Here is a 14,657-nt window from a genome sequence, read left to right as displayed (position 1 = left end):
AGTATATAGCAGGAGACACTTAGGAAGCCACCGATGGGATATGAGTGAGCTAAGTCTAGGCAGTTAACCTGCCTTGAGGGGCTTTAGCCTGGAGACAGGTGATTTGTCCAAATTCCAGTGAGTAAGTCATGGCAAAGGTGTGGGGAAGATTTTGAGAAATTCTTTGAAAGGTTTAGACTCCCATTTAGACAAATTTGAACTATTTAATTAAAACTCTTCCTTTCTTTCTTTCTTATGAGAGGTGTGAAGATAGAAAAGAAGCCCATGGTAGGGGCTTTCAGCACTGTGGTGCTATATACAAGAAGTTCTTTTCCTGCTGGCTTAAGTCACCATAAATGCCCCTTGCTATCAGTGATAATGATTTAGGTAAATATAGAATGTTAGGAGGAGCCTTGTACAACATCGCACATATTTAATAATTTATGCAATGTCTGTGAGCATCACTGGGTAGCAATCACACCTCGGGAGAAGGACCTGCGGCCTGTAGTCTTTGCTGGCTATTAGAAAGGACATGTTTGCGGTGGATGATCTCAACAATTCGTTCACTTTGCAGGAGCTTGAGATCTATTCCTCCTGGTTTTGTCACTAGTGTGAACATCATTTATAGATATTTGAGTTCCCTAGTAATTGATATATTGACTTTTGCATTTGCTTTCTCAATAAATAACTGGTAGTGGGGGGGAGGGGTGTCCAGAAAAACTTAATTTGACAGCAATTAATGGTTTTTCGTATACTTCATTGCCATTACAAAATGGTCCAAGCCATGTGAATCTCTTATGTTTGATACAATTTTAGTACCAGTGAAGGAGAAGGCAGTGGAGTTGCAATTGGGGGATAGGGAAGGAAAGTGACTTGTTTTAATGTGTGCCGTATGGCGTTGGTAAAAGATTTTGATTCTCTGAATAAGTATATGAGTTTTAGTGATAAAAATTCTGGGTCTTCTGTTAATATATTTGTGAGCAAAAATTGCCATGAGAATGTTTTTAAGGATACCAGTATTTCATTACTGCTATTTAAATGAAGTATACATTAATCCAATTATTTGGGTCTTATCATTAACACTTCCTATATTTGCTTTAAGAAATGTACACTTAGTGATCTATCCAACAACCTCTTTTATTTTTGCAAGTCATATATACAGAACATTATTTTTTATCCCAAATACCCCAGTGTGCATGGTATATGTATGTCATCACAGTCTTAGGCAGAATATGTAAATATGTAAGCTGTGGCCTATGTCAGAGAACGGAATATGTTTTTCTTAAGTACACTGCTGTGTCCCAGATATTCTGGTCGTCATATTTCAGAATAAGTCAGTCATCTGATGTGTCTCTTTTCTGCTCTTCTGCCTCCCATCCAATCTGGGACTTTATATCCAGGTTGTAGACCGCTCTCTTCTCTCTTCCCAGTCCCCCCTTCCCCTCTTCTATTCCTCAGAAAAGGGAAGCCCTCAACCAAGGACCATTCGTGAACTGGACCTAGGTCCTCTATGTAGATGTAGTGGATGGGCAAGTATTAAGATCTTTTACCTTATGACTTTCAAAATCACACTTTTTTTTTAAACAATAAAAATTGAAAGAATAAAGGTAAGGCTTCTACCTGCTTGGACTGAGGAGCAGGAATAGTGCGTGAAGCTGGCATTTCCTTTTAAGTGGATATTTCAGCTTCTGTGCCCATCGTAATGCTATGACCTTACAAGAGCAATGCTGCCAGGTACGTGACTCACTCAGAATACAAAATCAGTTCTGGAAACTACATATGTATTTTAGCTCCCCTCCCCCCTTTGGCATGACTTTACATTCTCTTTTGAATCAGCAACAAGGAGAGAGAACGACAGAGAGTTTAATTGAATTGCAAGCTGTAGGGTCTGTGTTGTCCCAAAGTCATTCACATTTAGAGACATAGATCGTTTAAAGAAGTAAAACACCAGGCAATCCGCTGCCGACATTTCCCTTAGTCCAGACACTCGGCATGCATCTCTTACGTGTATAGATTTGTGCGAAGTTGGATGGTTTTCTGGGCAGTTTGTTTTCTTATGAATAGCTCATGGTTCCCTTCATATATATCTATCTTAAGCAAAGATCAAATGAACACATGTTTCCATAACATTTACTGTAAGCAATATGCTGTGCTTTATGGTATTCAAATTTCTGCTCTAGTTTAGTAATAATTTCATAAAGCAAGCCAAAAATTCATGGGGGACAGGTTCTTTTTCTTTCCTCCTCCTCCTCCTCCTTCTTCTTCTTGTTTTTGAGATAGCTCAGGTCTCACTATATCTTAAGACTATCTTAAAACAAACTATATAGACCAGGCTGGCCTAAAACTCATAGAGGTCTGCCTGTGGCTGCCTCTGCCTCTGCCTGTCAAGTGTTGGGATTAAAAGCATGTGCCACCATACCTGGCTGGCTTACTTTTATTTATTTATTTATTTGTGTGCTAGGGTCTTACTATATGGCCAAGGGTAGCCTCAAATTATTATGTAGTCCAGGGTTTTCTTGTTGTTTAAGGTTTTATAGGCTGTTTGTGTGTGTGTGTGTGTGTGTGTGTGTGTGTGTGTGTGTGTGTGTGTGTGTGGTGTGTATGTGTATGTGTGTGTCTTTAAAAGCCAAACTGCCTCTTAATGTTTTTGTTATACTTGTTCTGAGACTCAACAGGAAAAACTGGACAGCAGATCTCAACTAGCTAGGCTGCCTCATGCCTGCAGCTTCACAGAAGCTAGGGATAAAACCAAGGAGAGAGAGATTTGGCTTAAGGTGACTAGGCCAATGTATATAAATGACCATCCAGCCACAAAACCCTGGGGGATGTATAGAAAGCCTTTCCTTTAGGTTTTCCTTCTTTCCATCACACACATGCTCCCTCGTCCTACCTCCTCCACTTAACATTATTGATGTACTCACCCAGGTAAAGCTTTACAGAAAGTGCCTGTCTCTTGGAGAGGGTCCCCCCCCCCCCCCAGTTTATATATCCCTTCTTAGGATAATGTTTCATTTCTATCAGTGTACTGAATAAACGCATCGTAAGTGCTCCTGGGCACCACTCATGTTCTAGGTGCTAGGAAAACAGTAGAAACAGATCGAGGTGCTTGTATAGCCTACATTCTGGAGTTGGGTGCATTTATTTAAAAAGAAAAGAAAACTACGGGAATTACAGAGAAAACCGACAAGACAGCTGCTCATAGGTACAGATAAGGAAATGGGGTGGGACTGGACACTGAGACGTAAACACTTCAGTAGCGTGAAGTGGTATAGAGTAAACCCTTTCCCATAGAAATCATTTAGAACTGATTTACTCCATGATTTTCATTATATCTTTTATTGTGTTTTTGAAGTTCTTAGTATGAATTGTAAATTGCAACATATTTAATGCTGCAAAACCATCTACCCGGCAGTACCTTTCTTTTTCCTTTCTTCTTGTGCTTGGTATTGAACTAGGGACTCACAAATGCAAGACAAGCACCCTACCTTGAAGCTGAACCCTCAGCCTCTGCGTTATATACTGATCCTTCATAGAAGAAAGGGCAACCTATACAATAAACCTGTACTTTAGTCCAGCTCACCAATAATGCCAGGCATAAGTAGCATACTGGCCCGTTAAAACTAAACGCTAGATAAGCTGAAGCTATGATGCATTTTTCACTAAATGAAAAGTCACATTTGATGGATTTAACCACTTTTGCGTGTACGGCTCAATGGCACTCACATTTTGTAGTCATTACTTCCATTGACATTCAAAACATATCCACCAGAATCTCAACAGAAAGTGACATGAAATTAAAATAAGATGCATATTAAAGAAATCATATGGCAACAAAATGCTAATCATTTGTTTCAACACTTATAGCTTATGTATGCAGTTTGAATTATCTCACTGTACTACATAAATATGTACAATTATGTTTCGTTTAAGACAGCAAAACTAAATATTTCCGGCCTATAGAAGTGGGTTTGTATTTAGCCACACATTTCACTTATGGAGAATGCAACATCAACTTCATAAAAGTAAAATGAATGTATCGTGACTATCATGTATAACAGAAAGAACTTTCCACAGGACCTTACACCTCAGGCCTTCTACTTGAGTTGTGTATGAAGGACAAAGGGTGCCAGAGCCAATAGATCAACATGTTCCAAATCGAGAACTACAGGCAATTGATGATGATGATGATGATGATGATGTGGCATCTCACAAAATAATGTTTAAAATTAAGTAAAATTCTCTTGTCTGGCACCATCCCAGTGGGTGAGAAAGAGTAAACCATGGTATCTTGATTTCTGCTCCAAATGGGTGCAGCAACCCTGCCCCAGAGAGGAAACGGCTTTCTGTCAGCCCTCATCTGTCCTGTGAAGGATCATGAAATAGCATGCAGGCTTAGCTTGCTACATAAGGGAACTTCTCACTGGGGAGAGAGAATTACTGGGAAAGGAGCTAAATACTCATTTGTCCAACTCTTCTATTGACTTTGGTAGGCTCTGTGATGGCTGATAATCACGGGACAGGCTCACTTCACTTTAAGACATAGTTTGGAACAATTAGAAAAATGTATAAGGAAGTGCGTGATCTGGACATTAAAGACAGGAAAATGTGAGGAAATACATGGAACAGTTTAGACAGAGGGATATCAAATGCCTGCCAGTATATTTAAGGGAGTAAAGTCTATTCAATCTCAATTAGAAAGGAAAATAAAACAAAATATGGATGTTGGATAGATCACAAGGATAAGAAGTTATTGATCATTTTTACCTTCAAGGAAATTGCCTTCTTTATCCCTCCGTGTGTGTGTGTGTGTGTGTGTGTGTGTGTGTGTGTGTGTGTGTATGTGTGTGTGTATTTGTATGTGTATTTGTGTGTGTGTGTGTGTGCCCACACATGCACACATGTGTGATATACTTGAATAGTAACATGTAGCTGAACACATGTCTATGAAATGATATAGTCAAGGATCTGATTGGAAGCCAAGTACGATGGCACCTGCCTATGGTCCCTATTCTTGAGAAGCTGGGGCAGGAAGACAGCTGTGAGTTAGAAGTCATACTGGGATATATGATAAGTTCTGGGTGAGCCTGGGCTACACATTGAGGGTGTGTAACTAAAGGAAAAATAAATACATAATAAGGCCCCATGATTTAGAAAAATATGAGAAGTTCCATGTAGACTGAGGGATGTTTTAGTCTGACAGAGGCCTTTGGGTGTTTGTATTCTGATAGCCAGTTTGTAAAGCTCCTTCTGGGCCCATGAGCTTTCTTGTAGACCCAACAGTTTCACATTTTGTTAACAAATAAATATGTGACTTACCATTTATACATGTAATCATCTCAAAATGATGTTTCTGTTGTCACCATTCTGTATTATACAATATGAAGCAAATCCCCTCTCTTTTTAAAGCTGTAAATTTTAGAAGTCTTAGCAAGCTTTTTCAAATGGAAAAGAAAAAAGAAAAAAGGTTGGGTTATAGGGTCAAAAGCAAAATGACATTTGTCAGCTCCTTTCATCTCCTGAAGCTAGTATATGTCTCATTAAGAGAAAGAGAGAGAGAGAGAGAGAGAGAGAGAGAGAGAGAGAGAGAGAGAAATGAAATCAATGCAGAAATAACTTAGCTTATACTGAATTGACAGTGGTATTTAATGTTCAATGATTTTTAAAAAATTATTGTTGATCTTTGTTTAGTTTTAGATATGGTAATCGAACTGGGGCCATGTGTGTGCTAGGCAAGTACTCTCCCACTGAGCCAGATCTCCAACCCTAAGCATTTTCATTGATAATGTAGTGCCATGTTTTTTCCAGTGATGCTAGCTCCAAAGGAAGCTAGGATACTGGAAACATGGATTAGAAATGCTTGTTTAACTTGGTGCTGCCAAATCCATCCTGCATCTCGTGACTCCTCTCGACCCTGACTCAGTTTCTAGCACTGACTTTCATACCTGAAGTGGTTAGTGAGTTGTGGCAGCACATCTTCTTTTTAATCCCTCTCCATTAAGATTTACTGCTGCTGTTCTGAGTCTGGGCTGGCACCATGACTACTGAACAACTAAGAATAATAATAATAGTGCATGGAGCTCCCATAACAAGAGTGGTAGCTTGAACTTCCGGTCCCTGTGGATAGACAGTTCTCATCAACCATGACCATGCTGGGAGGTACTCAAGCCCGTGGAGAAGCCGCGTGCTGGTATGTCATTGGACATCCGATGGTGCTCCCAGCTGATGTCTGGTTTCCTGTGTGAGCCACCTTGACCACTTCAGCCTCGTTGTGCCTTGAGCTGATTTGCAGCCCCAGTTGGTGTCAAACACAGTGGAAGAACCACCCAGCTGAACTCAGTCAACCTGCAGCCTAGTGGTGGTTGTTGTAAAGCAATTTCAGGACAGTTGGCTTCACAGCGGTACATAATTGAAATATCTTCCCCAGATGAGTGCTGGAACCGAGGCATGGAAGAACTCATTCCATTTAAACCATAAATAGATAATCTTTGAATTGACATGCTTAATCCTTGCAACTAATTTTTAAAAGTCACCTGGAAAATTTTAAGAAGACTTTTATCTTAGAAACTAGGCTCTTTTAAGCTTCCTTACACCAAAGTCTGTTGTATTTATAATTGTGTACTCCAGTTCCTTTATTCTCTCATTGAACTAATATATAAAAATGCATAATAGGTATTATATTTATTTTTTAAAAGAAATATTGTTTTTTGTTTTATTTTGTTTTCTCAGTAGAAACTGCATGAATCTCACTTTCTTAAAATGTTAGCCCTACCACTTAATAATTATTTCCTGACCAACTTACCTGAGTTTCCTGTCTCTTTATTTTCAAGGTGAGTGGACTTTAAAGGGTGAGAGAACATCAGACACGGTGTATATTATGACCTTGAGAGTTCCTGGCACATAGGTGGAGCTCAATAAACATAGCTTTCATTGTTACAAAGGAGATGGTAATTATAGGGTCTTAAAAAGCGTCGAGTTTTTTGTCTCATTTCATGTTTCTGAGAGCACATGGGAACGGGTGTTCCTGGGTTTCATTAAGGTGGACTTTACAAGGTTAACAATGGTATGCCCTTGAAGCTCTCCCTATAAACACATGTGTTGCATCCTTAGAAGACTATGTTAATAGCCCCGTGTACACTGGCTTCCTCACACTTTTATTGAGGCAGAAGATTTGATGGGGAGGGTAAAGGCAGCTTCTTGCATGTGGTCCACAGGGGAGAGGTAATGAAGAATTCCTTTTATTCTTCACTTCTGTCTCCCCTTTCCCAATTCCATTAATTTTCTAATTTAACAGAAACAAAACAAAATAGTTTTTATAGGACGCTAGATTTCTGCAAGCCAATGGGAGCAAGGAGCCACAGAGTTCCCAAAATGTACATCTAAGGAAATGTGAATCCTATAGTCTGATTGGTGCATCCTGAGCCACAGGCTAGTTGTGACAGTCCTAGGAGTCCTTCTCTGTTTTGTCCTGGCCTGTGGGTAACATGATCCTTTTCTTTGTAAGTGACAAGCAGAGAATCACAGCAACCTTTCCTGTGATTAAGGTTAATATGACAACTAGGGAACTAGCCAGCTATTGGTGTGAGCGATGTAACACCTTTTCAGAGCTGTGGGTTAGGTCTTTGGTGCTCCCTCACACCTGTCAGGCTTGGAGCTACCAGAGACCATCCAGTCTTTGAAATTTAAATGACCTTGGCTGTGGGTAAGGGCCAATCCAATACTTGAATGTAAGGTTTGAAAGCTCCCAGTATAATTAGACATGGTAATCCTTGGAGGAACTATAATAATTGAGTATATCAAGTCACTTTGTATTTGAATATTTACATGAATATGATAATTAAAGTCTTAAGTGTTAAGTGCTTTACTACGGATTTCTTGCACTATAAAATTTCATGTCCATCACTAGAATCTTTGTTAAGACAGATTTCTCTCAAACCAAATAGCTAAAGCCGGGAAACAATCATATGAATAATTTCAAAATACTGGTACACTGGTGTGTACACACGGAGGCATGGAGGTTGTGCAGAGGTGAACTTATGATGACTCACTTTGCCTGTGAGCTTGTCTTGATTCTGGTTACAATTATGCAAATTAGACCAGGCTTTTTGCTGTTGCTAGTGATAGGACTGAAAACACAGTTTAAGATACTCGTAATTGGGGAGTAATTTCATCTGGAAGGAAATGATAATATTCTTACCTCCTGGCGCTTGAAATGGCTTAAAAGCATTAAAAGCAGTAGAGTTATGCTTTGAATTGCATAAAATAAAATGTGTTTGATGCAGATTTTTAAGACTGGAGCATTACCTTTGACTGCCCTGGGACTGGTGTGATGGTGATGCAGTATAGATTTAGAATAGTTTTTAATATCCCTATTGACATAGGCGACTAGAATGGTTCATTGGAAGCCGTTTGGATGTCCGGGCTCGGTAAAGTGTGGCTTAATTGTTCAGCAGCATGGAGCAGGCACTGACATACCACAGCGTGTTTGTTCCCAGGAGCCCACGCTCTCTCTCTGAGTTTCTTCCATTTCTTCCAGTCTCCGGGACTGTTTCAAAAGAAAACAAAACAAAAAAACAACAACAAAATCAGCATAAACGTTATTCGTAAATAAAAGCTACCGAAGCCTAATCCACAAGGCTTGCTCTTATAGAAGGGTCCCAATACTTGCAGTGCGATTACAGCTGAGGACCTGTGGTGTCTGTTACGGTGTCCAGGGAATTCAAGCCTCTTCCGCCGCAGTGTAGAGACAACATGAAAGGCTAATTTGAAAATGAAGCGGCAGATAGCTTAGTATTCCTATTACGTTGACGTTATTCTAGTCTGCTCCGGATGGAATAAGGGAATTGCAAATGTAAAGGGCAGAAAGGCATGGGCTTTTCCCCTTCCCCCACACCCCACCCTGCCCCAGCACACACTCAGCATTTTGCACCGGGCATTGCAAAGTCCTTAGCCTCACAGAAAGGGTGAAAGGCAGAGCTGTCCATGGTTAGAAAACAGTGTACTAACTGCTGCTTGAAAATCAGGTAATAAGAGTCCTGTTAGTGAACAAAACTTATTAGAGGCCTGGCTGGGGAAGGAATGCTGCCTCTCAGCAGCAGGCAGGAAGAGATTGCTGTTGAAAAGCTTACCTCTCTGGGGAGGAGTCAGAAATCAGACTTTGCCAAGCCTCAGGTCTAACCTAGAAGGTCCCACCTCCACCCTCCTCCACTCCCCCACCCCACCCCCACCCCCTCCATCCCAGCTTTGTTAGATCGCTAGCATCGATCCCTGGGCTTTTTTTTCTGACCCCATAGTGGGTGAAGGAAAGAGAGCCAGCAAGACTGAAAGCAAGCAAGGTGGAGTGTGGAGTGGGGGCCAGGGGGCAGACCCAGTTTAACTGCTGCCCCGCTGCTTCTCTTTTCTCTGGTGGCCTTTTTTTCCCCCCTTCTAATTGGATAAAATAGGAACTCACTGGCGGACCTGTGTTGCTGGGAGTACGGTACTCATTAGAGACCAGCCAGCAGTAGAGTGGGGACGGGGCGGGGGTGTTGGTTGTGTGTGGGGTGGGGGGAGCGTAGAGAAAGAGAGTGAGAATATGTATTTAGGGTGAGGAGGAGGGAGGAAGAGAAAGAAGCTATGAAGAAGACTGCAGAGGAAAAAAGTGACTGAGCGCAAAAAGGACAAAGAGGAGTGGTTGGGGTGGGGGTGGAGGCAGGGCGGGGAAGGGAGTTACCGCCCCTCCTGGCTCCGGCTGCCCTCATATCCTTGTGCAATGGTACTGTTTGCCGTGATGCTCCGAGGGCAGGCACCTGCTGCTCTGTAATGATTCAGCCTCTTTCAGCCGCTGCTGAAACACGACAGGATGCTGTTGCTACTGTCGCTGCTGCCTCTCCTGCCACCGCCGCTGCTGCTGCCGCCGCCGCCTCTGGTCTTGCTTTTGCTTTTACTTGTCCTGCATGACAGTTGTTTTCTTCCTCTAAGCAGACACCAGCTTCAGACGCTTGAGGTGAGAAACATGCCTTTCAGTTTGGGAAACTGGTTTACTTAATCAGCTAGGCATCGCCGGCTCGCTTCCTATTTTGGTCCCCTGCCTCCTTGACCAACCGGGATGGTTTGGAGAAGCGTTTGAAAGAACTGGAAAAGTGTCCCAGAAACAACAGCTCAAGATATTTCGGTACACTTCTAGTTTCTAGAAACCCTTTCTTTTTCGTTTATTTTATTATTTTTTTCCTCCCTTCTTCCTGAGCTCTCTTACTTTGGATAATGGCCTTGGACTTGGGTGCCTTATCGATTTCCCCTCCAAGATGCTGTATCATTTGGTTGCGGGGGGGCTCTGCATGGTAATGCACTGTGAGAGAGGCCAGGCCTTCTGGAGGTGAGCCGATGGAGATGTATTCCCCAGACATGTCTGAGGTGGCTGCCGGGAGGTCCTCCAGCCCCTCCACTCAGCTGAGTGCAGACCCATCTCTCGATGGGCTTCCGGCGGCGGAACACATGCCAGACACCCAGACTGAAGACGGAAGAAGCCCTGGGCTCCTGGGCCTGGCGGTGCCCTGCTGTGTGTGTCTGGAAGCTGAGCGCCTGAGAGGGTGCCTCAACTCTGAGAAGATCTGCATTGTCCCCATTCTAGCTTGCCTAGTCAGCCTCTGCCTCTGCATTGCTGGCCTAAAGTGGGTATTTGTAGACAAGATATTTGAATATGACTCTCCTACTCACCTTGACCCTGGCGGGTTAGGCCAGGACCCTGTTATTTCTCTGGATCCAACTGCTGCCTCAGCTGTTTTGGTATCATCTGAGGCATACACTTCACCTGTCTCTAGGACTCAGTCTGAACCTGAGGCTCATGTTACAGTGCAAGTTAACAATGTTCCTGTGGCCTCTGAACCTTCAGCAGTTACGACCCGGAAGAATCGGCTGTCTGTCTTTCCTCCCTTGCTATCTACTGCACCACCCTTCCCTTCTCCAGCTCGGACCCCTGAGGTGAGAACACCCAAGTCAGCAACTCAGCCACAAACAACAGAAACTAATCTCCAAACTGCTCCTAAACTTTGTAAGTAGAGAGCAAAAGAGAGATGATGATGATGATGATGATGATGATGATGATGATGATGATGGCTGTTAAAAGAAAGGGTGGGTGGGAGCTTCCAGAAGCTGTTCTCCAGAGGGATAGCAATTTCCTTTGCTCTTGCATTTTAACTGGGAGGTTTTATTTGATGAATCATGTGGCCGGCGGGGGGTGGGGGGGTGGGGGGGACCTGTGTAAACCCCTAGGATGAATCAGTTTTTTTTAACAACGTCTCTGTATAGACAGATTGTTAAGTCTGAGTTTGTCAACTAAATACTACAAGCATCTTCAGGTTGTGCTTTGGATTTAAGCTAAATTCAATTTATTTGCAAAAGCTTTAAAAGTTAACACCTGATGGTCCTTCATATTTTAATAGCCATGTAACTTCTATATGCCAATAAGCATTATTTGGAACCCCCCTACCCTTTTGTAGAGTCTCTTTTGCCCTTTTCCACCCTACTCTGTCTCCCTGTAGCCCCAACTTGCCTGTCTTCTTTCTCTAGCTCTTCCTCTTGCCCATTTATCACATCTCTGCACCTCTGAGTTTTCATTGTTTGATCTTGATACTGCAGCCAGTCTTAAGAGACAGTTCTCAGACCCTTGCTGAATCTCGAGGGTTACTTTTGGTTACCGAGCACTTATCAGAGGCAGATTTATTTTGTTCAAGGCAGACTGCAATTCTCCACAGAGGGACTTTTCCTAAATTAATTTTGTCCTCTGTAATCAAATATTTAAATAGATTCCTTGCCAGTCATTAAAAACTTCAAGGACCATTAGCAAGGTCTCTCTCTCTCTCTCTCTCTCTCTCTCCCTCTCCCTCTTATTCTCTCTCTCTCTCAACATGTGTTATTTAACCCGTTGTGTTACCTCAGACTGCTTTAATAACCTTCAAGGGAAAAGACTCCATGCTATTTAAAACAATACAGAATGAAACACTGGTATGTGCAGAGGTCGTTGCCTTAGCTTTATGGCAGAAAGTTGACAGCTATGACACCATGGCTAGCCAGATTGTTCCAAATGTCAACAAATGAGCTTTTCTGGTTACAACATTTAAAGAAATGTTTTTAGTGTTTTCTGTTTCTGTCTTCTATCACTCTTGATTTTATTAACCATTGATATGTTACTTAACAGGGAAAAAAAAAGAGGGGAGATAATTTGATTCTCAATAATGCACGTAAAACACTTGAGTGTTAGAAAGTGCTGAAGGCAGAGAGTCTGTGATACAGCACCCACTCAGTTTTCTCTTTAGACTGGAAGGAACAATAAATAAGACCTCCTCCACACAGCCCTGTGCAGAAGGAAGTTGTGCAGTGTGCCAGAGAAACGCAGAGAAACACTTGATCTGAGCTGGCGATTTGAGAGCTTTTTGACGTGTGTTCCAGCCTCAGTGCGAAGGCTTTGAAAGGATGCTTGCTTTGTCAGGTGTAATTAGGAGAGCCTCCTGTATGCAGACAGTGCTTTGCATCTTTATCAAGTCCCTGAAGCGTCATTAAAGATCTGACAGCCTCCCTGCCTTTGCTGCCTCCTCCCACCTGGCAAAGTGACCGGGAAATAATACCCAGATGAAATGACAGGCTATAAAAAGCAAGCGCAGATCCTGCAGAGAAAGGCAGAATTTGCCATGCAGACAAGGTTACTTCTTTGTCTTTATTGTTTTCAGCTGAAAGCGTCAGTTAACATGTGCTGGCATAGGTTGAAGTAGCCAGAAGAAATTAAGGTAGCTTTCTGAAAAACTCTTCAGCCAAAGTGTAATTTTGTCATCTGATGCAAGGACAGAGAAACAGACAGCACATGTCTCTGATCTAGGTCCCCATTAGAAAGTACATGAGAACTTTTAAGAGATTGATTTTGAAGGGAAATTCTGCTAAGTGTTTTCATAGGTCGTATTTCTCTCTCTCTCTCTCTCTCTCTCTCTCTCTCTCTCTCTCTCTCTCTCTCTCTCTCTGTCTCTCTCTCTCTCTCTCTCCATTTTTCCTAGCCAGGGCATTGATTTTATGGCATTAGCAATAAGTGGGGACAATTTACTGCTGCCTAAAAGCCTCACAGAAGCCAGCTCTGGCCTGAGCGCAGCTGCAACATTCTCAAATGTGTCGGCCGTAACGTCTGGGAAGCAGTTTTCTCTTGAAAAGTTGGAGGGCAGACGGTTAGCTAGCTAAAGCTTCTCTATGGGAAAAACTTAACTTTTTGGACTTGGCAGCAAAAAAAGCAAGACTCAGCATCGGTGAGTCAAGGTGTGGTTAGTCAGGGAATGTTCGTTTGCAGTCTTGTAATTGGTTGCTTTTCTGCTGTTAGAAAGGCTGCCAACGTTAATAAAGGGAGAAGACAGTATTTGGAATGGTGTGGTCCTCTTGTATGCTTTTTCATCTGTGTCAATTAAGAGAGTTCAGTTTAGCTGTGGAAAGAACTGGGCTTTCTTTCATCATACAGGGTTTGACATGGGCTATGCCATCATGCCTTCGGTTTTCAAGAGAAAGAATCATCTCTAAAACACACTTTGCCATGGTTTCAGAACTGCACCCTCCCTTCCCCGATTTCCTTCTGTCTCAGCATATTCAGCACAGAGCTATAGCCTTCAAGGTCATCATCTGTGCCAGGCTAATTGATTCTTCTTCATCCTGGAGCCTGAGACAGTGGAAGAGGGACAGACGGCAGCCTTTCCGTCTGCTCACCTAGTCCCGAGCCCAACTGACTGCCCTGTCTTGAAATTTTTATTTTATAAATACTAGAATTATTTCCTTCTTCAAGGACTTTGGGGCAAATTCTCTATCTTTGGTAAAACAAAAGACATAACTGCATTTATTTTTAATTGTCTGCAGTTATAGTATTTATGTTAATGAGGATTCTTAATAAGGTAATTCAGTTTTTCGTGTTTTTCAGTATACTAAGTACACATCCAGACTTTAAGAAATTGAATGCAAAACTAGAATGAAGACATCCACATTTGAATTCTTTTTACTCTGAAGTTTTTTTTTCTTATCATGACAATGATTATATTGTCATATTAAGCTTATGGTTTTATCTAGTCACATAATATTGTGCCTCTGTGTTGGTTGTTATACCATAAATCCAAGGGCTTGTGTGTGCTAGATATAAGTTCTATTATATCCCCAGTCTGAACCATGAACTTTTTCTTTTTCTAAGCTTTAAAACTTTTTTCTGTCCTCCATTTATACGAACAGAACTGCCTTTGGGGAAGTCAGAAGCTTCTGTGGCCAGAAAAAGAGCCGATTAATTAGCTTTTAGCCAGGGTACCATCTTGAAAGAAATTGCTTTTGGATCTTAGACCCTCCTTGAAAACAGACTCTTGGAAACAAGAGTATACTGGTATTTTTATCTTACGCCAAATTTGTTGTGCTTTGTCTTAAATCTTCACTGGGTCGCTCGACTAGCTATTGTTGCCACAGCGACAGTTTGAACCCTGCCATCTGCCCAAGATCAGCATGAGGAGTGGAATATCCCAAACAGTCTCTCTCCTTGATTTCAAAGCACCGCCCATTTTTAATTCAAGTAGATTCTTCTGTCTCTGGATGGCTTGAAGGTATTTTGGAACAGCAAACTTCTAGTAATTTCCCTCAACCTTAACCCTCACTTGTTTAAAATGGAAGACAGTAAGCATTGCAAGAAGCTGACAGATAAC

The 14,657-nt window shown here is 42.0% G+C and overlaps 2 protein-coding genes across 8 annotated transcripts in view; both read left to right on the top strand.

Moving 5' to 3' along the window:
- The window catches only part of NRG1 (neuregulin 1), a 199,543-nt gene that overhangs the window by 78,120 nt on the left and 106,766 nt on the right, over window positions 1-14,657 (top strand). For 3 of the 7 annotated variants that reach the window (XM_084760649.1, XM_084760647.1, XM_084760648.1), the window contains exon 1: window positions 10,333-11,005. The exons of the other annotated variants lie outside the window; for them this stretch is intronic. In XM_084760649.1, coding sequence (XP_084616775.1) covers window positions 10,339-11,005 — 667 coding nt within the window. In that variant the 5' untranslated portion in view covers window positions 10,333-10,338. Of the gene's footprint in view, window positions 1-10,332; window positions 11,006-14,657 lie in introns of those variants that run through there. 7 annotated transcript variants of the gene reach the window in all.
- On the top strand, window positions 9,701-10,005 carry LOC311585448 (uncharacterized protein). The gene has a single exon (XM_084760654.1). The coding sequence runs from the start codon at window positions 9,818-9,820 to the stop codon at window positions 10,001-10,003; it is 186 nt and encodes a 61-aa protein (XP_084616780.1). The 5' UTR covers window positions 9,701-9,817; the 3' UTR covers window positions 10,004-10,005.

This window comes from Acomys minous, assembly GCF_964271855.1.
Source record: "Acomys minous genome assembly, chromosome: 15".
NCBI classification, from domain to species: Eukaryota; Metazoa; Chordata; class Mammalia; order Rodentia; family Muridae; genus Acomys; species Acomys minous.
The sequence above is the reverse complement of the archived record's forward strand: the minus strand, read 5'-3'. Positions and strand labels throughout refer to the sequence as shown.